General features: G+C 38.2%; 1 protein-coding gene across 2 annotated transcripts in view; it reads right to left on the minus strand.

Moving 5' to 3' along the window:
• LOC124219151 (uncharacterized) overlaps window positions 1-24,841 on the minus strand; it is a 203,866-nt gene that overhangs the window by 68,517 nt on the left and 110,508 nt on the right. For both annotated transcript variants that reach the window (XM_046626345.2, XM_069136228.1), the window contains 2 exons: window positions 13,297-13,458; window positions 11,553-11,736 (listed from right to left, as the gene is read on the minus strand). In XM_046626345.2, coding sequence (XP_046482301.1) covers window positions 11,553-11,736; window positions 13,297-13,458 — 346 coding nt within the window. The remainder of the gene's footprint in view (window positions 1-11,552; window positions 11,737-13,296; window positions 13,459-24,841) is intronic.

The raw sequence follows: 24,841 nt of genomic DNA on the forward strand, positions 1-24,841 counted from the left end.
CCGATATCGTTGTTTTCGTTATTTATTTCTAAAATTTGCCTCAATTTTATCGCTTTGTTATCAGGCAAATGTTTTTTTTCCCGTTCCGCGGGCAATGTCGGGAAAGAAAAAAAAGATAAAGAAAAGAAGAAGAAGAAGAAGGAGAAGAAGAAAATACGAACATTTGTCTCTTCAACTCCGAAACGCTGCGATATTCTCATTCGCATTCCGTGTTATTCCGAGTCAATATTCAAAATGAAGGGGTCGAAGTTCCGAGTTTTAAAAGTTTCGAAAGCGCCTAATTCCAAATTACACAGCTCTGCAACTAAATCCTCCTTCGAAAAAAAAATATTCCACATATGAAGGATTTAACGTGCCGAATTTGTATCTGCTTTTCATTTTCTTTTTTTCTGTTACGTATATATTAAACGGTATTTATTTATTTGTTTTTTTTTTACTGTTCAAAATTCAGAATTTTTTGCGTTTTCGGAACTTTTCAAATTCGGAATTTCAACCACGCCCCAATTTAAATAGTTTCTATTTATGAGGGAAATTTCTAAATAATAAACGATTAAAGATACCCAGTAAAGATCTTGATTTCAAGCTTTGAAATTTAAAAAAATGCTCCAAAATTGTTATTTTTTTTTTTCATTTTCTCGTAATTTTATCGAACTTTGGACGAGTCTGCAGTTTTGTATAAATTTTACAGATTTCAGGATAGTTTATATAGCTCGTTTCGTTGTTTTTACTTATTTTTTTTCCTTCACTTTCGTTTCCTTGAATTTCTTTCCCCAGCCGCGTCGGAAAGAAGGGGCTCGAGGCTATTCGAGTCGTATTCGAAGGGGTGCGAAGTACGAAATACGAAGGTTAAAGATCCCGCCTCAGGCCGCGGCACCTCGCTGTCAATCATACGCTTCAATTATGTCGGAAAATCATTGAAGATTACCACTTAACGAGCAAAATTTCATTCCCCGAGAAGGCGACGGGCGTAATGATTAACATAGATATACCCTGAGGGAAAATATAACTTCTCTCTGCCTTGGTATATACGCAGCAGCGAAACGAGACAGAAAGATAAAGCGAAAAAATGGAAGAAGATGTAATACGGTCATCGATTGTGCGTCGCATTGTTCAAAGATTATTCGATCAAGTTACATAAACATGTAAGATTCGAATTTGATCATCCGCAGAACGATTATTTTTACCGATTGATCGATTTCGAGTTAAGGTTACGTGGTACTCCCATCTGTACCGACCGAGATAATTCACACTTTTTGCTCTCTGTATTAAATAATACGAACAAACGAAAAGCGTTCGAATTTCGACGGTGCGTCGATATTTTGGAGAGGAATTCAGGTAGGTTACTCGTATCTCGAAAAGGGTGAGTTTGCTCGGTCGGTAAGGGTAGGAATACTGCGTGACCTTAATCGGAGTTGATTTTTCGACGAGTAGTAAGAAAATTAGTAAGACGATGGTTAATTTTTAATACAAATTTAATCAACAATTCATCAGATTCAAGTTATTTTCAATTATCTCATCAATTAATTATAATTACGGTATAGATTTTCGATTGTTTCTATATTTATTCCTGAAATTGCGTACCGATGGCAAAATTTTTTACATTTCACGTCGTTTTCGCCTTTCAGGAGAAATTCGATAATTTCGAATGATAAGATTTATTTCGAACGAGCTTTATCGACAGATTTCAATGTTACCGTCTTCATAAAAATGAATTACGAAATAAGAAACAAACATTTTACAAAATGACGTAGGCATTCGGGTTCTACAAGTTCAACTTCACGGAACGAGCCGTGTTTCGATCCGATATACATATAGATAGGTTTAGAAGTAACAAGATACTAGGATTGAAGAAATTCTTTCAGTTGGCAAGATACTCGAAATACTCAGAATCCGAACGATTGATTGAAATTCTTCGAAAACAACGATAGACCAATTTCGAAGTAATAAATCTCTGATTTCACTTTGGTAGAGTGCCGTGCACCTAGAATTCAATTGAACCTTGTCTCGGAGTTTGATTCTCTGTTAAAGGAAGACGAAAAAACTTTCGTCCGCTGTATAAAAGCTTCTTCTTCGGAAAAGAATTGCAAAAATATTTTCTCAAAGCGAATAAGATCGTTACGATCAATTGATTATACATCAATATTATAACGAAGTCGTGTAATAAAATATCTTGAACAAGAATTTCAAAGATCAAAGGAACTGGTAAAATAATATTTAAACAAGAATTCGAATGAGATGCAAAACAGAGAAGATAGGAAATGTTGAAAAAAAAAAGACAAGAACGACAAATTCAATCGTCTGGCAATCAGTTGTGCACGCAAATTAACATAATCGAGAAAGACAAAGGGTTGGATTTTCTCCTTGAAGAGGATAACCACGTTTGGTAGAACAAAACGTGTTGCTGAGCGGATACGTAAATCGGTCATATATAATAAATAAATAAAACAGAGAAAGAGAGTGAGAAATTGTAAGGAAAGCGATTAAGCGAGAAAAAACGTAAAAAAAAAAAAAGTTTCTCTATATTTTTCTTCCTCCCGTGTCTAGTTTTTCGTCGTTTTGTTTTTTTTCTAATCACATTTTCACCTCTTTTCAGTTTTTATTCTCCATTTGAAGAGCGAAGTGGGCGTCTGCTGTGGCGGAGTGCGTAAAAGAGTCGGAAACGAGCCGCGCGGTTTTTCCGATGGCTGGAAATTTCTGTGTCTATGGGAAGAGCGGAAAAAAGTTGAATGCAAGGAAATAAAAATAGGCGTGCACGCCGCATTCCGCGAGTCTGTGTAGGTACACAGTTAGCCAACTTCACTGCAACTCGCTGTCAAAGGGGGTAAATTGTATTCTCGCTAATACGCTTTTAACGTTTTGTCAAAGGGACCGAAAAACTGGCCGCCGACTCGCTTTCCTAAGTATCCGCAGCTTCATTCGATACCGGAAAATTGAAAGAGAGAGAGAGAGAGAGAGAGAGGGAGAGATGAAAATATACGGTAACGCATAAAAGTGTCTCGCATTTTTCAAACCAATTTTTCATTTGTCGAATATTTTCGAGTTGAAATTTTTTGTTTCAAGTTTTTATACTCGATTTAAACTGAATACGAAAGATTTATCTGTTTTGAAACGGAGAAACGGTAATTGCAAATTTAATTTCAATTTCTGAATTTTCACATCTTACAGTTCTTGAGACGCGAAGATTGTTTTGGTGATTGGAGTACCTGTGAAATGATCGGAGAAAGAACAAGCCGGTAGAACAGTTTTTTTTCAAGATACTTTTTATCGTCGTGAAACGACAGCGGATTGAATAAGTTATTAAAGAAAAATTGGTGAAAAAAAATTCTGAAAAATCGCAAACGCGATTCAAAAATAAATATACAAACTAGCAAAAATATAATCGTTTATTTGGTAAATCTTTTACGCCCATCGTTTCGTTACAAAATTCTGCAAGTTTCAAATTTTTTTTATCCAGCCGCTTTCGAAATTTATCTAAAAGTTTTTCCTTGTTTTTCGGATTCAAGAGGTTCGAAACCGTAACGATTCGTCTCAATGAGAAATTGTGATTTTCGAGATGAACCCAAAACTTTTCCGACATCACTAAACGTGATGAAATGTTGAGTAAAAAAATTGTGTTTTATAAAACGGCGCGACTTCGATCACATCGTAAAAGATATTTGCGATTATATTTTGTTTGCGTATAATGCACGTTGACTTATTTGTATTTCACCATGCTTGTTTGGGATTTCAATATTATATTCCACGTTTTAATTTCTCGATCATTTTTTGTCAACCATTTTATTTTTCCAATATTTGTTTTTTTCAATTTAATTAATTATTGAATCTAGTGGGACGGATTAATCCGGATAAAATGTTTGAGAATCAACGGAGTGAGAGGGTGTGCGTTAATTTACTTTTGTTTGCTTTCTTTTTTCAATCACTTCATTCTTGTTTGTTTAATAATCACTTTATCCAATATTCGACACTGGTAGAATTCGATTGATGAGCTCGACCGAAATTGCGCGATATTTTCGCATCATACGCGATTTTGAACAAAATTAAACCCAAATTGAACCCACCCTTTTCACCGTATCACTGTTAAATTTGGAATTTTTTTTTTTTTATAAAAATGGTAAATCATGGTGGAAAAAAAAAACAAAAAAAAAAACGAAACCAATTTTTCGCGTCGTAGGAACGAGTGGAAAATGAGAGAGTAGGGTTAAAAAAAAAAAAAAAAATTACTAAGCCCCGTATTCAAAGTGAAAATTCCGTTTCACGGTGGTGGGAGAAAAAAAAAAAAAAATAAAAAAATAAGAAATTAAGAAGACCCCAGCAGAAGGATGAGTGGGAGGGATGTCCGTTTTACGGTAGGTTATTTTGGGTCGAGTGAAGAAATTTCTCGCGCGTATAATCCGCAAGGGTGAAGGTACGATGAAATCTTGGTGAAATTCCTTGCCGGCCGATGGTAATCATAGTGAAATTAAGGCCATCCATCAACCCTTAACCATTCTATTCCGTGTTCCACTTGATAATATTTCGCTGAGGATAGTCATTTTCAGCCTCCGTCTATTCACCGCCCCATCCATCCATCCTTCCTTCCTTCCTTCCTTCCTTCCTTCCTTCCTTCCTCTCGTCCAACTCGGGCAGCTTCGGGGTGATTTTGCCGCTTGCCCAGCGAACAATTTAACTGGCGTTTATATAATTCGCAAGGGATGCTGCGGGGCAAAGCCGAGAGACAAATGGAATGCTCGTTTTTACGTTCACTCTCTCGTTCGCGAGACGGACGGATTGATTTCAAACGTCGTTTTTACACCTTATCTATCCACGTGTTTCCGCGATTTTTTTTTTTTTTTTTACTTCGAGTCTTAGGTTTCCCTTCAGATATTATACTCGCCTAAACATTCACGTTTTTCACCTATTTTTGTAGTCGAGATTTCTTTTTTTTTCTCATCTCCTTCTTCTCGATCGAGGAACATGATTTTAATCATCGTGATACTCGATATTTCGCCAAACCAACTTCCGTTGCTTTGTGCATGGAGTCGGTGGTGAGAAAAAAAAAAAAAAAAAATTACAACGTTTCAGGAATATCGTGTTTCCTTTCACTTTTTTTGTTCAAATAAAAAATATCCGAAACAAAGAATCGTAGAACGGGAAAAAAGTAATAATTGTAAGAGGACAAACAGCTCGGCGGTAATTGATGCTCAAATTTATAAATGTAAGACCGAATTAGGGTTGGAGTATAATACGATGTTGTATTATACCGGAATGATGATAATCATAATAATTAATAACGGTAAGACTGAATTATGAAAATTCATTGAGTTCAAACATCAAATGAAGAATTTAAAGTGTGAAAAACGAATATCCGTGAGTGAAACACGAGGAATCGTCGAGCTTTGAGGTGAACTGTTTCAAAGAGAAGGAACAAGGGAGGGAAAAAAAAAAACGTCTCTGTAATAACGAGGGGATCCTTATCTACATTCGGAAATCTCGATCCCACCTCTTGAATAAAAACGAGAAATGAGAAAGAGGCAGAGGAATGAATTCAGGGCACGCCGAGAAGGATGAAGAGGAAATAAAAAAAAAAAAAAAAAAAAAACGTAAAACACGAGGAACGGCATTAGGATATAAAAATCCCGGATCTCGGTTGATCCTCTGCCTGTTTAATCACAACTCAATCTTCTCTTTATTTTATTTCGGTGTCACGACGAGCGGTGCAAAAAAAAATTTTGTAAAATATTGAGGGTTGAATATTCACCGTGGTTATAAAGCGTTAAATAACGACGTTTTTAAAACAACATCGAATACGGAGTTTCCTTAAAATATTTTTTATCACCTGTGTAATATAAATTTGACGATTTTTCGAACGACGATTTTGAGCACTGAGAAATGAGGGAAGAACTTGAAAACGATTGAACCGTTTGAAGGATTACAAATTAGAGAAAAGATCAAAGGTGCGGAATATTGACCGGAAAAAAGGTCGGAATATTTCAACCGCAAGACGCCGGGGTTTTGAAATCTTTTTCCGGTCTGTTACCTGCCTCTTCCAGCTTTTCGTCCAGATTTTTTACAAGCTCGTTTAGCCACTCAGAGTTTAGATGTATACATAACGGGATGTGGGAGCTGAGTTTGAAGCGGTACTTTAAATTTTTCAAACGGTACGTATGTGTGTATAACATAATGTTATACCCTCCGCGCCTCAATTCGCGCCCGTGGGTTAAGCTTTTAGGCCCGAACGAAGGTTCAGGGTGGCCGTAAACTCCTGCCTTACACCAAAGCCGTAAGGGATGGGTGAAACCAAACTCGGCAGTGAAATACTTCCGCGAAACTCCTGTGGCAGAAAGTGATCCAGCTTCGCGGAAACTTGCGGTATAGTGTGATATTCCGAGAATTTTCACTGAACGCCCACAGAAAAATCTGCGGGAAGCAGAGGGAAACGAAAACTTCAACCCCCGTCGCGGGAAAACCATACGAAGGTCAGAACGAACGGAATGAAGGCTCATCCAAAGAGAAAAGCTCCTCTGGACAAAAATGTACCGTATACTGGACAAAACTGTCCAGTATCGAGTAACTAGTTATACGTTCGGGGAATTTTTCCTGAGCCCCGCAGATGAAAGGACAAGAAAAAATCTGCGGGAAGCAGAAGGAAACGAAAACTTGAATCCACATGGCGGGAAAACTATACGGAAGTCAGAACGAACGGAATGAAGGCTCATCCAAAGAGAAAAGCTCCTCTGGACAAAAATGTACCCTATATTGGACAAAACTGTCTAGTCTCGAGTAACTAGTTATACGTTCGGGGAATTTTTCCTGAGCCCCGCAGATGAAAGGACAAGAAAAAATCTACGGGAAGCAGAAGGAAGCGAAAACTTGAATCCACATGGCGGGAAAACTATACGGAAGTCAGAACGAACGGAATGAAGGCTCATCCAAAGAGAAAAGCTCCTCTGGACGAAAATGTACCGTATACTGGACAAAACTGCCCAGTATCGAGTGACTAGTTATACATTCGGGGAATTTTTGCTGAGCCTCGCAGATAATAGGATCAGAAAAAATCTGCGGGAAGAAGAAGGAAACGAAAACTTGAATACACATGGTGGGAAAACTATACGGAAGTCAGAACGAAGGAAATGAAGGTGCCATCCAAAGAAAAACACTTCTCTGGACAAAAATGTACCGTAGACTGGACAAAACTGTCCAGTATCGAGTAACTAGTTATACGTTCGGGGAATTTTTCCTGAGCCCCGCAGATAAAAGGATCAGAAAAAATCTGCGGGAAGAAGAAAGAAACGAAAACTTGAATCCCCATCATGGGAAAACTATGCAAAGGTCAGTACGAAGGAAATGAAGTTTCCATCCAAAGAAAAACACTTCTCTGGACAAAAATGTACCGTATACTGGACAAAACTGTCAAGATACAAGGACAAGAAAAAATCTACGGGAAACAGAAGGAAACGAAAACTTGAATATACATGGTGGGAAAACTATACAAAGGTCAGAACTAAGGGCACGAAAATTCATCCAGAGAGAAACTCTTTTCTGGACAAGAAATGTACCGTATACTGGACAAAACTGTCTAGTCTCGAGTAACTAGTTATACGTTCGCTATACGGTTATTTTCTCCCAAGGGTATTTCGAGCTTTTTTCTCAAGGTTAGAAGAGAAAGAAAACGAGACGCAATTTTGCGCGCTTGTATTAATACATTTTATTTGAAAGTGAAATTTTATTTCATAGGTTACGCAGACGCTTTTTTGGGGAATGTAAATTGAAAGAACCGTCCAATTTCGACTAGTTCGTTATTTTTACACGGCCGCAATTTCCGTAACAGTTAATTCAAGCAATCGTTTTAAGGTTAGACGAAAAAGAAAATGAGTCTCAAGTTCTGCGTTGTTGCAGTTGAAGTTGCAGATGTTTATTCTGAAGTAAAATTTTGTTTCTCAGGTTTGTAAGACACATTTATGGACAAAATATAACGCTCGACGAAACTGTCTAGTTCCAAGTATAACTTGTTATTTTTATTACATCGCAAGAGTATTTCAAGCATGTTTCGATAAGGTATTAAAAAAAGAAGAATAAAAAAAAAAAAAAACACAAAAATTCAATGGAAAGTGAAGATAAAGTTTCGCGTATTTTGTGCTTCTGGAAAATCAATTTTGGACAAAAATTTTGTCTCTCATTATTCGTGGCCACTTTTTAGACCGGAATATTTTTAAAACCTAATAGATAGCCAGCTTGTTCCAGAGTTATAAAAATAAGAAGAAAGAGAAGAAGAAGAAGGATAATCAAAAGAAAGTACCGGGTTGAAGCGTCGGGCACCTGTATTATACAGATACAACATTTCAGATTTTAATTTGCAAGTGAAATTTTTTTTTTTCCGCCACAGGGATGAAGAGGTCGGTCTTACACGTGGCGCAAGGGGTGTTATTCCTGGTTGAGACGTCGACGCACTCACTCCCCAGGGTGAAATGTGTCGGAGTGAAAGTATAACGGCTACGTCAGGTACGTAGGCGGGTGTAATAATGAAAATTCGAGTAAAGTATAGCGCGTATATATATGCACGCGGATCTATCCGGTTGCTCGTTGGCCGTGAGATGGGCGCGGGATGTTAATGGGCGGGCTTGCATGTAGCCGGCGAAATCGCGTCCTCGGAGAGTAATATCCAAGGGTGGCTTATTTTTCGCCATTTTACTCGACGCTTGCAAGCTGCTTGTTCGCCGAACTCGAGCGCGAAAGTTCAAACGAAAACTGATCGTGATGAATCGGTCCCGCAGGCTGAATGAAAAGTAGATAAAAGAGAAGTAATTAAACCTTTGGAGAAATGTTCAACAACATCATTTGCGTAAATGATGCTTAACTCGGAGTAAAACGACATCTCTACTGTGTTATAAAAATGAATCTTAGCAAGATACGGTACCGCGAACCGAGTTATCGACAATTTAAAAATGGTATATTTCGCGACTAGTGCGGTAAGTTGGCGATTTATTATGAGTGCGAATATCGTCGATGACCACGGTTTACACACGATATTTTTCACAATAAAAATGTAAAACCGACGGATTTTCACCGCCTGCTGATAATCGACGGAAGACGCAATTTCACAATGAATGACGTGTGCGGTGGGAAATGGCGAACCGTTTCTCCACTAGTGGCGATATATTTTTCCATCGGTGGGAAAAAAACTGTTTTCACCTACTGGTGGAGAATTGATTTGGTATTTCCCAACGCGCGTGTCATTTGTGAGAAATAGCGTCACATATTTTTACGTTTGAGTCGTGGAATAGTATATTTTAGGACAAATGCGAAAAGTGAGTAATTTCCGATGAGTGTCAAGTTCACAGAGTAAACATACGATCCAGACATTCTCCATCCGCATCATTGACGCGAGTTATTTTTTCCAATACTTGTGAAGGAAACTTCGATTTGAGCAGCCAACGAATGGATAATGATATGATAATTTTAGAAAAATAGATCAAGGGCAGTTCAAAGGTCCAGAAGCATAGACCAGGCTTTATGAAACCAAACCTAGAGACGCAAACTTCGGTTTCAACTCAGCCCAGTGACGTCACTGACAACGCGTAAAGTCCGTGCGTAAAATTAAGTTATCGGACAATGCGCGTGCGCCAAGGAGGCTCTAGTGCGTAAAATTGAGAATTTCAGGTAAGCGCATGCGCAACCGTCGTTTTACCGCACTTTTCGTAAATGGGGCACTTTACGCACGCTCCACCGGTTTTGAAAATCTAACTCTTCAGGCATCTGTCGGAAAAAGGGTTTTACTGTCAGAAAGTTCCGAAGTAAATCAACTTTCGTTTCTTTTATCCATCTTTAGTATATTTTCTAGATTTTGTTATCACCCACAAATTGTTAAAAAATATTAAAAAAAAAAAAAAAGAAGAAACTATGTTCTAATCCCTACAGCGAAAAACATGAGCCGAAAGATATTACAATCGGATCAATAGCATCGGAGTTCAAGCATTTTGAAAGTTCCGATTATAATACCTTTTCGCAAAATTGTTGATATCTTAGCTCGTGTAAATCAAATTTGGTCAGAATCATTTGTATCGCATATTAAGAACGTTTTTTCACTTGAATTTTTACCGATCCTTGGTGTAAATGACATTGCTGTAGATTTTTTGCAGGGGATTGTTTCTTTTCCCTTCTCTTTATTCAAACTTTTGATTCTCAACGCAGGGAAACGTCACTTCGAAACGAAGTAAAATAAGCTAAAACGAGACGAATCTTATTTTCCAAACTTAGCCACGTCGAATCTACCCAATGAAACTTGAAAAAGCTAAGATTTGATGCACCTGATGCCCGGGAACAGACGGATCCAATATTTCTCACCCCTGTCGATTGAATTTCCAAAGCTGTAGAAAAATCGGAGATACATTTACGCGCCTCGTCTTCTCTCTCCTCGCTCCGTTAGAATATTTCGCTTCTCGATATATTCCAAGTTCGAAAACTACCGTCTCTTTTATCCGGCCTTTACTGTACCAAAAAAAAAAAAAAATGTTATCCATCAATTATTCAGTGTTTCCGGGGGTGAGAAATCGAGGAGTTTGCCGCCCGTTAGAGACGCAAGCCACTCAAGGATCACGTCGGTTGCATTAAAGGCGGTTCGATACACTGCAGCAGGAACGAATTTACCGAGTGCCCGAAAAGCTTTTCCGCAGCGTAGCGAACGCGACGAGAGAAGCTTCGAAAAATAGACTTTGTACGTATGCTCGTATATCTCGTACAGAAAATCTGTCGTGGTATGTTCGAGGGAGGTTTTATTCCCTCTATATATATACATTGTGTAAGAGAGGAGGGTTGTCCAGGATGAGAATGAGACGAGAAAAAGGAAAGGGTAATGGGGGATGAAAATACGTCTCGTGCGGCGGGAATATACACGCGTTTCTTGGTCTCGCGGAGGGAAAGTTCAGTTTTAGAAAAACGCTCAAGGGCGTTAGCGACGCGTCGACCTAGCGGAAAACACGCCAGGGACAACAATTTTTCTACCCCCTCGATACACACCCTGTGGGGATTTCGCCTCGGCGCAAACATTCGACTCGCCAACATTTCTCCGCGCGTGTATGTGTGCGTTTCTATCTCTCTCTCTCTCTCTCTCTCTTTCCATCTTTCTGGCGAGAGTGAAATTGGTGACAAATTGAAAATGTCCCGCCAAAGTTACCGGGTGAAAACGTCTCTGGTCATCCGCACAAATCTCCTTCAAACTTTCTAATTCTCTCCGTGAGCTTTCTCTGCTTTTTTGTTTTTTTTTTTTTTTTTTTACTTCAGACAACTGTCACCTGTCACTTTTGCCCAGCGATTTATACATCCATTCTTTATATTCTCGTTCATGTTTTTTACTCGCATACAGGGTGTGAAAAATAACCCGACGATCAGTTTTAAATAAAAGCGCTTGAGGTGGGATAAAAATTTCACTCACGATTCGTTACTCCGTGAGCATTGATCCAAATTTGGTTTGGATTCTGTGACAATTTTTTTGTTTTTTATTTTTTTTTTTCTTCCCTGTTACTGCGATTTGGGAACCAAATATATGCGTTTGAAATAATTTCAACTGTTACACTCACATCGAACCATTGTGCCGACCGATCGAGACGAGGCGATAAATTTGGAGTTCGACACGTTGTCCGGTGTCCGGTACAAATCTGTAAGTACATCTAGTCGGGCCGGTCAGCGCTGGCGATTTTATTTGGCCAAAACCTCGACCGGATTTATTCAGCAGCTGTTTACTGTCCAGCGTCATGTTGCACACTGAAAATTAACGACAACACAATCATATCAATCAAACTATACGGGTTATTGTTATTCGAAATTTATTCTATGCCAAAATTTTTTTAATCCGATTTAGGATTCGAAAATTCTCGTGATAAAACGAGAACCCAATAAATTGAAGAGATTTAGGTTATTCAGAGTTTTGTCTTTTCTTTTTTTTTTTTTTTTATGCCGATTAGCCTCCATCACAAATAACCCGAAACCGAGATTTCAGAATGCTGATAAAACAGTCGCCGATTTTTTATACACAACCGAAAATTCATTGGCAATTATGTACGAAAGTATGAAAGAATGTAAAAGAATATCAATTGTCTGAAAATTAATTGTTATCGAATCCATTGAACGGGTAAAGAGTTTTCAGACAAGGTTAGGTTGAAAAAAATTCAGAGTAACAATTTCTTTTTTTTTTTTTTCGCCTCACGTCTGCAGAAAGTTGCGAAGAGGTTGGGTGGAGGAAAAAAGTTTCAAGAACCTACCGAAAGCGGTGAAGATGTGCGAGAAATAAATATGAATTAAACATGAAATTGAATCGACGTGGGCGTGACGTCGGTGATTTTTGAAGTGTGCGTTAATTATGAAAAATTGTCGACGCACAAAAACTGCGGGGGGTTGGTTGGCCCTCGATTTTTATACGGCGCGGTTCGCGCTCACCGCCGAAACAGCGAAAGATAATGAATCTTGTCCCAGCAGAGCAGAGTTCCTGCCTCGGCTCCAGCTATTACAACCCTGGGCGTATATACTCTTCACGTTTGAAAAAAAATTTTTTTTTTTCTTAGGGATGAGCTGAATTTCCCTCGCGGGAGTAATTTCAACCTGATAGAATGGATATGGAATTGAATTGGCTTCCCACCTCGGTGCCCAACTTCAAGGTACGAGAAAAAAAAAAAAAAATAACATACTATATATATCAAAAAACCCGCCCACACCGGCCTTACAATTTCCCCCCGCAAGCTAATCGCATGGGAATGCCAATCGGGGTAAACACGTATTTTTTGTATGGATATTGAGAGATTAAAAAGGTTAGGAGTAGATCGATACAATACCATGTACATACCTAGGGACGTGTTACATCGCGCAATTTTGATATTACGGTTTCACGTGATACGGAATTGAAGATTTTTAATACCACGCACGTATCGCGATACTCTTCGATGAAAATTGAGATCTACCGTTCAAACGAATCTAATTCTAACCTCTTTCTTTTGCTCTATTCGTTATTTCGTAATCAAATCACGGTTAGTTTCCCGCGCTTTTTCGGAACCCATTGCGATAGGCTTGTGGTGAATGACGTCACGCGCGTTACCAAACCGACCGCTGCCGTTACGCGTGCAGTGACGTAAACGCGAGGTTGGATAACCTCACTGAACAATTTTCATCGTCGACTTTTTGAATTATTAAAGATAAAATATGACGTGAAACGCAACTTTCTTCGCTAAAAATAATCAAGCATGACGGTGAACATTTATATATCTGATTGTGGTGAAAAAGAAAGGGGGATGCAATTATTTTAACCGCTTATTATTCAACGCTTTTACTCACTGTTTGCACAGTTTTGCTCAAGACCGCATTGGGCGCATCTGTGGGGCGAAGAATCGCCGCAGCTGCATCCGCCGGACTGAACGCAGCAGGCGCAATCTGTCCTTGTTGAATTAAAGCTGCAGGCACATCCCTCGGTGCTCTGAGTCCAGAGGTCGACTTGACCTGAAACGAGAAATATCTTTGAGTCTCGGATCGTTTAGCCGTTGAGAAAATTCCACAACGAGTCACAACGTGTTGGTAAAAGAGAAAAAGCGAGAGACAGAGAGAGAGAGGATAAAAACTGTCGAAACAAATTCTTGATTCAATCTCTCCCTTCAAACTGACAGTTTTTACAATTGGAACGAACGGTTTTCCACCGCTGCTGAAGAACGACGGGTGAAGAGGAGAGAGGAGAAACGGATGATTCCGAGTGAGCTTTTGTCCGCTGCAAGCTTCACGTCCGTTTGCTTCACTACGCGCTGAAATTCCACGCTGTTGCAACACATTTTCGAAGCTTTTAGTACCAGCCACCAACCCTGCTGCAAACTTTTGTTTTACCTTTATTTTATTTCACTACCACTTTATTTCATTTCATTTCGTTTCCCTTTCGTTTGTTTCTGTTGTTTTTTTTTTTTTTTTTTAAGGGCGAAGGGGGGGGAGGCCTCCCTCAGTTTCTCTCTGCACGTCTCGCATTTCAAACAGCGGATCTTCTCTCTGTACCTTATACAGCTTCTCAAAACTCGGCTGCGGAGTGGTTGAAAAAAAAAAACAAAAAAAAAGGGACACTCAGCGCGAGAGGCAAACGAAACTTGGAGACTAGAATTACACAGCTTTGACGCATACATGTTCGACCGGGAAAAACATGCGATAAAACTCGTGCAATTTTAATCGTTCGCTATATAAACTATTTCCAATATTATAGCTTTCCTAGAAACTGATAAACAGACTTTGGACTGTTTCGATGTACTGAGGAAAAGAATTCTCCTCGAAAAAATGGAAAAAGAGGGGGGAGGGGGGGGGGGGGTATAAAACAAAAAAAAAAAAAGAAAAAACGTTGAAGAACCAAGAACTCCGCCTCAAGAGGGGTGAAAAGTAATAAGAATAAAGTAAACTCAACGGAAGCGATTTCCTCTCGAGACGTACATTTTGAGATAGAGACAGAGAGAGAGAGAGAGAGAGAGAGAGAGATTGTGTGTGTGTGTGTGTGTGTGTAGGGGATGAAATCGAGAGAAGAGATACCGCGGCTGTAGGTATTAGGGGGTTGAAAGTAAGACGTCTCTGAGGTAAGAACCGCTTCAATTGGATTCTTAATCCATCGATTCCAAGACGATTACACCCCGTACATATATACGTATGTACGTTACGTACGTTTATACCTGTGTGTATATGTATATATTCTCTGGCCATTATGTACACACGCCAACTTGTCCGTTCTATCGTCACGTTTGGAAGACAGAGACGAAAATATTGATCTTCCAGAGAAGAGAAGAGAAGAGAAGAGAAGAGAGATGTACTCCCGAGGGACGCACCGAGTTCTGGCCTCGAGGCCAGGAATTCCCGACCGTAATACACCGGCCAATTCGAACAATTATCCAAGTATGCAAATTCTCGAAAGGTCGAGTGACGTTATAACCGTCAAAGATATTTTTCACCGTCGAATTTACATCTGAAAAAAGAAAATTTCAACTTCGATTCGATCCCAGTCGGGAGTAAAAATAACGAATTGATGAATATTGACGAGGTATAAAAAATTGTAGTAACAAACTAGCTTCTGGAATTGCAAGCAAGAAAGGGAAAAAAACCAACAACGATTTTCACATTGAGAATCAAATTGTAACTGTACAATAATCGAGGTTGAAAAAAAATTTTCAAACAATAAGAGAACCATTATCAGCTTCTTTCGGTATCGAGCAATAAATTTCATCCATCCAACGTGCAAGAAATATGGTATTTAGAAATACATGTTGGTAATTATTCTTGAAGGACGGTAACAAACTTGACTTGATATGAAATATTTGTGAAAAAGGAAAAGGGAAATTTCCATCATTATTTTTTAACGATATATCGATGAACCAGTTTGTTGTTTAAATTTTATATACAATTACGCGCACCCTTTCACTCTGTGAATTAATATCACATCTTCGACAAGGTTTTGGCGAGAGGTTTTTTCACGGCGGATGAAAAAAGCAGCTTTCTATTAGCGGTCCCGTGGAACTTTTTGATTTTATAACGTATCGACTGGCGCGTGACTGCCGGGTCTGCCATTCGTAGTTAACATGGTGGTAGGATCACCATATATTTGCATTTTAATTGGGAGGCGCGCGGCGGCGTTGGAGCGACGATTTCCATCTGTCGGTCCATCCTGGTGGACATAAATATGTATACCTCTAGTTTATGTATAAAGGGTGTCCCGAAATGAGGGTGATTTTCCCTTTTGCTGAAGAAAAAAAAAAAAATAAAAATAAAATAATCACCATCCCTCTTCGACTAAAATTCGTTCCCGATTTCCTTAATTTCTTACTTATTCATCGTCTGTTTTAATTTCTGCGAAATTCGTCGTTGAAATTGGTAAAAGGAGAAAAAATAGCGATGATAATTAATTACTAGAAAAAAGAACGAGAAAAAATGTCAGAAATAAAATTCCACCTCGTGGATCTTCGACAGGCGAATTCGGGAGCTTTCGGTTTGGGCCGCGAAGCGGTTTGAATTTTCATTCGTATCACGAAACCGCTTCTTACCCCGGCGTGATATTAGAATTCAGTTTCTTGCTTCCGGCGGAATAGTTCGGCCAGCCTCAAGGGGTGAAAAGCCGGGAGTGACGGAGGGTGGTAAACGTGGAATGGGATATCCGGTTTTGCCACAGTCCACAACCACGGAATTTGGCAAATATACCACCGGCTTAAGCCAACTACATGTGTAAATTTTTCTCGCCCTCACGTATCGGCTAACTTTGTCGTGCGAAAGGGGGAAAGAGATCTGATTATATAGTTTGCTATTTGGAATTGAATTTAGGGATCGAGGAGACCGGACCGACGGTTCGATTGCCCCTCGGAAGTATCGTATCTCAAAAATCCGAAGGGGGAAGAGATGTGTAAAGATGTTTGCAGGAATCGAAGAAGAAGAAAAAAGTGACGAACGCCAATTCTTTGGGTAATGAAAGTATTCAACGAGTCGAGAATTGTCGAGGAAAATTAATATCAAACGTTGGGAATAAAATTCAGTGGAATGTTCGAAAATCAGCCCTCAACCGATTTTACTCTCTAATTTGAGAACCCTCGATTCGATTTACACGAACGTTTGAATTTTTATTTATGTTTTTTTATATTTCATTGCACAACTGCTCGATAGAATTTTGAGGTCACGGAATATAACAAATTTCTTTTTCCTCATAAAATTTTAGTTCACATATAAATTGAACTTTATGAATTCGCAAATACCAGACTTGACAATTTTGTTTAAAACAACCAATTCAGAATTAACTATAAGCAAATGATAATTAGGCTCCTTAATGATATTGAGAATGTTGGATGTGGCTATCATACAATCCTCAAATATTTGGATTTTTTACCGTGAACGCAAAATATATTTTCACGTAAAAAATAAAAATGAGTTTCATATCATACGTGCAAACAGAAAATCTATAGTATGTCTTACTATTTTTTTTTCGATCATAGTCATTTGTGCACTATTTTTTTTAATAACCTTTTCGAATGTTTGATATAAGTGCAGTTGAAAAATTGGTTTCAAAGTCTTAATTAGGTAATGGAAAGTATGTAGCAAACTACAGATCACATTAACAATCTACTCAAATCGTTAGTACAACTATATTCATTTCACTTAAAGTGGCTTCCGAGACTTTTGATAAAAACATTTATTTTGAGCAAATTTAACGAGAGGACAAAATGATTCTTGATTTCTTCCAATGACGTGCAAAAAAAAAAAGCGTCCGTGACGAATAAAAATTCGAAAAAAGGGCCAACGAAAAATGCTGCATTTGTTATGTTGTCTTATGGGAGTGTAACAGATTGTTACTTGTACTATCGATATGAAATTATTTTTTCGCATGTAAGAAGTGGACATTAGTTGGATATTGATGCTACAGTTAGACGTTGAAACTAGTTAGATATTGATAATGTAGTTAGAAATTAAAACTAGCTGGAAAAGAAAACTATAGTTGGACCTGAAACTATAGTTGGATATTTATTAAACTAGTTAGACATAAAAATTGTAGTCAGACATTAAACTAGTTAGATATTAAAACTAGTTAGTTGATAAAATTATAAGCTTCACTTTTCGCATACTGAAAACAAATTTATATTGATCCGGAACGTAACAATCTGTCTCGGTGTCATCCAGAAGACATCACGTTGAAAGCAACGTATTTCGTACACCTTTTTTCAAAATTTAAACCGCTAACCTCACTTTCTCCGCAGGTCATTGAAAATATTCAAGACTCATCCTATGATGCGCAAATGTTTTCGGTAAAAGTCGCGGGAGCGATTTTAAATATCTTGTCGACCATGAGAAATGAAATTTTTTGGAGGTTAGAGCGAGTGGGGTAATAATAAAAAAAAAAAAAAAAAAAAAATGGCCACCGTTTCGATTTCCGAAGACGTTCCCCGTGCGTCCGCGTAACTAGATAAGAAGGAGGGTAAACCTTGTATTCTTGTCCACCCTTGCATGAGTTCTATATACAATATATACACATACGGCCAAGTCCAAGGGTCGCTCATTCAATTCCAGGCGCGCAACTTATTCCGGCTGATTTAGTTTGCTAGAAATTCATAGCGTCCGCCTCCGCGGCGTTGATATACGATGAGCATTGTTGCGGGGCCTCGACTACCCTTAGCAGCCCGCAACCCTTGTTCGACCCCTTCCACAACCTACGGTTCCGTCGTCTGCTACGCCGGCTTTTTAGTCCGGTGCATTAGGAACACGATATTTCACCGCTCTTCCCTTTCCCCGTAAGGGCAGCAGCCAGTTCTTAAGGCTTCGTTCGCAAGTCCAGCTTTGAGGGCGTTCAGACCAAGAACGGGATGAATTTTATACGACGCCTTTGTCCACCCGAGAGAAATAATCCGTCATTTTTTAACCACGTCATCCGTGATTTAGACTCCTTTTCTATAACACTTTGAATGGTATTAAGCTTATTTCCGTCTCATTTTCAAATTTTTCTATCCTCTTAGCTTTTTTTTTTTTTTCTTTCTTTCGTTTGGTTCGCCAGCATTTTCTATTGTCTTTCCTCTCGGGTCCCAAGTTTTTTTTTCTCTACACTTTCTTCTTCCTGTCGTTTTTTTTCCTCCGGTACGGGGAAAAAGGATAATTAAGGATCAGGCCCAGTTTGCTTTGAAAAACGATACGTAGCGGTAATTTTTTTTTCAACCACTGCCATTCGCGAGCTTATTTACGAATTTCAATTCAGCAAATTGTAATTTTGCAAGAAGACGTTGAAATCTTTTGACCAAGTTTCACGGTAAGGTTAATTTTGTGCGACTCATTGCGCAAAGTGGATTATTTAAAAACAATTAGGTCACATCTTTACAGTTTCGTTAGAAATAACAATTGCAAAAGTTGTCTGCAATTATTATCTCTCTGTTTTCGATCTACACAATACGACGTACTTTGGAACAGGTGAGAAAGAAGAAAAAAAAAATAAATATAACCGACTAATTTCCTCCTAAATGTTTAAAACTTCGTTTGAAATTTTTTTTTATCAAACTTCTCCATAACGCAAATGACAATTATCTAACGATTATGAAACTAAACGAATGTCAATTTCGATTCAAGCATAAATTACGAAACTTTTTTGGTAAATTTTTGGATCCACCCTGCATTTTTCGGATCCATGCAAGCGAAAGATCGAAAGAAGAATCTTACGGGAAAACGAACCGGAGGAGAAAAAAAATCCGCGAGTAAACCAATCAGGTAATTTTTATAAGAGTCCTGGGACATCGAGAGGGTTTGGTTCAGGGATTATGGGAACAGAGGGGTGCCTTATACCTCCGATAGGATATCCTCCACCTACAAACTGCTTTCACCAGCAGCGGATGGTGGAGATGAGTTATTATATAATCGGATTCGGTTAATCCCAGCTGCCATCCGTACAAACGCAAAGCCGATTTTGGTTTACTGGGGATCTTTAGGCTCGCGGGGTCAGTTTCTAGAAACCCGACGATGAAATGGCTCAAGTTCTCTAGAACCCTTCGGCTGATTTAGAGGATCGACAAATTCACCCCCTTTCGAAGCCCACTCCTTTACAGCGCTCAATTTTCACCGTCAAGTCGAGAGGAACAGGCCATAAAAACAGCATTTCTCGAAGTACTTTCCATCTCTTTACAAGCCGATCCGAAAAATCTTTTGTTGCTAATAGCACTTCCATTTTTCTTCGTAAAATCATTTTTTGGATTTCGTAAAATTGTATCTTATACTGTTGTTGTTGTTTTTTTTTTTTTTTGTACTCATCATTTATCAATTTTTATAATACAAGAAAAGTATTGGTTTCGGTTCCAAACAACTGTTTCTAATATCATCGAACCTCAACGTTTTCGAACCTCTAGAACCTGAAAAACCAGTTTTTAGAACAATGTCCGTCTGTCCGACGAACTCATTTATTGAAAAAAAAAAAAAGTATATGAATTTTGTGCTTTTCAGAAATAATTTTTTTTTCTTCTAATTTTCCTTTCAAAACTTTTTACATTCGGCTACCAAGTCCTTTCGGTTTCAGATTTATCACTCGGTCGTTTTTGCGATCACCGCGGCATTTTGTCGGACAGATCGACAGCCTCTTTTTTTTATGGTGATGAAAAGTATCGCGGAAAAACTATTTTTCCGACCTATTTTCAATTTGTTTTCTCTTCTCAAGGCTTCTGAAATATACGGAATGTGGCAACTTTATGCTCACCGCTTGAATATGGTCTAATAAATTTTTATCCTTATCGAAGTTTGTCTCCTTGAAATTATACAAAAATCTGTTTTACCCGCAAACCAATACTTCTTTATCTACACTGCAGTTAGTACTAAAACGTGACAGTCATGAATGATGATTCCAATTTAAGCTGAATTAGACCTTTATATAATAAATCGAAAACTCAAAAACGAAGATAACATTCATTTAGAATAAAATTATTGTTGCGGATTATTACATAAAAAAAAGTACTGTACATTTTTCACCCGCTGATCATCAATTTTTTTTTTTTTTTCCTTCCAGATTAAATAATTTTTTTTCAAAGTATTTGTTCGTTATTTCCTTCTCTCTTTGTTTGCTGATTTTGGGCTTGCTAAGTTGTGTTTTTCAACTCTATAAGCCAGCGGTTAGAGAAATTTGTAATTTATCGCCAATCGACTCCTTCGGATTTCCCCAATAATTTTCATTCGTTCCTACCAAAGAAAAATAAAAGCAAACAAAAATTTCATTATCGCAGTTCGCTCGTGTTTTCTCCGTTGTCGAATTTTCAATTCCGCGTGTGGAAACGCGATTTTTTCCCCAACAAAGAAAATTCTAAATGACATTCAGCTGCGGCCTCCCCAGCTTTTGTAAATCGACTGGCGCAACTGTGGTGAGTTCATGAAACGAATTGCTCTGGTTATTGCGAATATCCTCATCGTACCGTATCAAAGCGTTTCTCAATTCCCTCGTTTAATCTCCTCCTCTCGCATTCGAAAAATCAAACTCGCAATTCCTTTCCGGTTCCTTCTAGCATTTCGGCGTCCATCCAATTTGACGGTATTTGCCATGGCAGCCAGGCTTCGTATTTCTCCGAGTATTTCTTCCCCGATCTTTCCCTCTCTCTCTCTGTTTTCCGCGCTCTTCGGTCCCTTTGACTTTGTGCAAAATGTCTCAAAAGTCGGTGCCTCGTACCTAGTTCGGCAATTTTCTCCATCGGGTCGACGTTTGGTGCGGCGAAGTGGAGGCCGCGGCTTTGCGGGGTTGGAAAATGAAGTCAACAGCCCTCTCTTTCCTCTCCTCTCTCCTCAACTCGAGCAGTCACCGTAGGGCGAGGTTTAAGGTTCAACGTTGAGTAGAGAAGAGGAGGAGGAGGAGGAGGAGGAGAAGGTCGTCGTGCTCTCGGAATTTAAAAGAGTAAAAGCATTGTTTACCAACTCTCTGAAATAAATTACCCACCCACCGAGCTGTCCGTCCTTCAAGTCGGGGGAAAACCTCGATGAAACTTCGCATAGCCTCGAAACTGGAGCTTCTTTGACGCCGTCTGAACTAGAAACGATAGAGAGACCGGCCAACTTTTGCTCCGTCTCAACCGAACTTCAAAGAAAATCTAAAATTGTCATTGTCAGCGATACCCGGTCGAATAACTCCTGACAATCCAAGCTTTTTATCCAGGTCTTACCCGTCGCGGCATTCCTCAAACTTTCCAACATTTTTCAGTCTCAAACGGTATTCGAACTCTACCGAAGGCCGAAGAATCGAATCAACCCTTTTTTATCGCGAAAACGCCACTTTGGAACAAAAAAACACTAAAAAGATACACAATTTTCTCTCTATACGAATTTTAGTTTCAGGCCATGTAGTACTCCCACCCTTACCGACTGAGCAAACTCACCCTATTTCAATATGAAAAAATATGTGAATTTTTAACGCTTCCCGTATAATATCGAGTAACTTTTCACAATTCCGCTAGAAAAGATCGACGTACCGTAGAAATTTCAATCCATTTCGTTCGTTTGTTCATTCAACGTAGGAAGAAGAATGTTGATTCTGCTCGGTCGGTAACGACAGGAGTACTACGCGACCTTAATGCACGAGGTACTCGAAGATTTATCATAAGCTTGCAAAAATCTATCTACACATTTCTTGTGAAATAAATCGTTTTTCAATTTGAATAACTTCTTGTCTGACAGTTTTATTCCCACCGAATCGAAAGCGAGAGAGCCAATAAGCGTCAAAACTAGATGACGATTAATTAAATTTTCCAACGCGGACTGGCGCGTCAATTTTCTAGTAACGAACGGATCTGCATGTGCGCTGTGTGTGTTTTTTTTTAAATTTTTTGTTACAAAAAAAAAAAAAGAAAAAAAAAAATTTTGACGCACATCCGTTGTACACTTGGTGAAAACGATCGACGTTGTCTGGGGGATAAAACCAATCTATTCTCGATTTAATAGCTCAATTTTCCTCAAAGTATTCCCGATAATGAATCGCTGCTATTCAAAGGACCGATTTAATAGCATCGCGGAAGCAGAGAGACGCGGAGATTTAGCTTTTGCACACGCTGCTGCTAGTCACTCGGTCTCGGAGCTCTTACTCGACAGAATCATTGATTTTCACCCACACCATCCCCCATGCCTCATCCCCTATGAACCCCATTCGGTCAGGAGTAAGAGATAAAAATGTATAACTATCCGCGAAAAAGGTTCACGGTGGGTACCTAAATTTTATCGACTGAATTATCCTTCGACGTGTTCCGCTTTTCTATCTTCCCTTTATGAGTTGTTCTGGTTCTAAGCTCTTATCGTTTAATTCTTTCCATTTTATTTTTTCTTCTTCTTTTTTTTTTTTTCTAATCTGTAACTGAAAGTTTAGTACTGAAAGCTTCGTTCAAATTCGTATGAAATTACCTTTGAATCCGATTTACAAGAAAAAAAAAAAAAAAAAATTCGTTGTACGAGTAAAACTGTTTAGTATGATTACAGTTGTAAAAATACGACATTTTTGTGGTTATTTCAAGACTAAATCTGTTGATTCGTTGAATTTATCTGAAAATATGGTGAACGAGATCTTATTTGATTGAATAAAAAAAAGTGATCGTAACATTGATTGTTACCGTCAAGTGAAAGTAAATTTATTTGAATTAACAAAACATTTCTTTCACCATATTTGGTGAAATTGCACGGTAGTTTCTTTGTTTTTAAATTTTTACGCGTGTTTTTGCGCGTGCAGAATTTTTTCAAACTGAACAAAATCCTAGTATCAATTTGATAATGTTGCACATCTATCAAATTATCGCAATAGTTACAGTGATCGTACTAAAAAAGAATATTTCAAGATGACACCTAAAAAAAAAAAAAAAATACAAACAGCTTTTCATTTCTAATCCGGAATTATATTTTTCATCCGAGGTGAAAAAATAAATAAATGAAAACAGTTACCGGCAGCTGTTATACCGTAGAAACCGCAACCAGAAATTACTCTCGACTGTCCTTCTCCAATTCGAAATCGAAACTGGAATAGGTTTGTTCGAAAGCAATCCATACGCTGTTTATTATTCAGCTGATAAATTCGAAACGATTGTTTCATGGTGGTTGGACGCCATGGTGGAGGATAGAGGCTTTGGGGATGGGAGTTGGTGCATTTCAGAGATGAGAGAGCATGCTGGAGAGTTTGAGGGAAGTCAAAGTTTATGAATTATTAATGCTATGTATTTCGTAAATCGTACACGCGTTCAAACCCCGTAGTAATATTTTCATCCCTGAAAACTCTTTCCACTTACTACGCTTTTATATTCCCAATATATTTTCTATCCTCTCTTATCAATAATAGTTTCGATTTACGATAACTGTAGACGGATATTCACGTTGTGTTTTTCGTACGCGAATGATACGCCTCGTGCAAATGATAATAATAATGATAACTAATTAAAAACACTGTGAAAAGATGATGAAATAAAAGTACAGTCACATTATCCGTTCATCGTGTTGGTAGATTTAAATCAGCTTGGCCCGAATCAAAAGTTTTGATATTTCAGATTTTTGCATGAAAATAGTGCGAAAAAACGAATCCAAAATATGAGTTCGTGTAATTTTTTATTTCGTACTTCTCGATGATTCTGACATGATGATAAACGTAAAAATCCGCACATAATATATTTATATTATAGATATTGATATAATTAATTTTCCTTCGACACTTTGATTCAAAAATGAATTTTTATAGTCAGGAGTCAATTTTTCGTTTATTACTTTCATTGCTGTTCCGAAAAATAATACAAAAAACCAAAAAAATTAAATAAAATAAATAACCACGTCTTAATCCGGAATTTTCTAAAAACGAGGAACCATATTAAGAAAATAAGAAATAGGATATCTGCACAAATTCGAAAGAAAGAGAACCACACGATACTAATGAAAAATAATAAAAAATGAGTTCATATACGGTAATAATTTTTTGTGAACGCGACGAGAAAAACCAGGTATAATAATATAAGGTATGTATTAAATGAAACACGTATTACGTAACATTGCCGGAAACGGTTGCGGTACGAGGTTGTATTTTACGGTGTAATAAAAATCGTTAAATCATATACGTGGACGTACAAATAATATAAAACACAACGCAAAACGTGTACGTGAAGCTGTAGAATGAAAAAGGGCAGTTTACATTTACTCCGGATTTATATACAGATGTATAAAATCAGTCGGATTTCATCGCGTCGACTACAGTTTTTGACCAACGACAATAACTCCCGGATGAAAACGATGAAAAGTTCGGAACGTTACGCCGGAATATCGCATCCCCGATTATACGTATAGATATAAAATGTACGCGGAAGTCGGAAAAATGGGGGATGGATGAAAATAGAAAAACGTCTAGGTGCTCGCAGCTACTTTCAAG

The sequence above is a fragment of the Neodiprion pinetum genome, chromosome 5 (genome assembly GCF_021155775.2).
Source record: "Neodiprion pinetum isolate iyNeoPine1 chromosome 5, iyNeoPine1.2, whole genome shotgun sequence".
Taxonomy (NCBI): domain Eukaryota; kingdom Metazoa; phylum Arthropoda; class Insecta; order Hymenoptera; family Diprionidae; genus Neodiprion; species Neodiprion pinetum.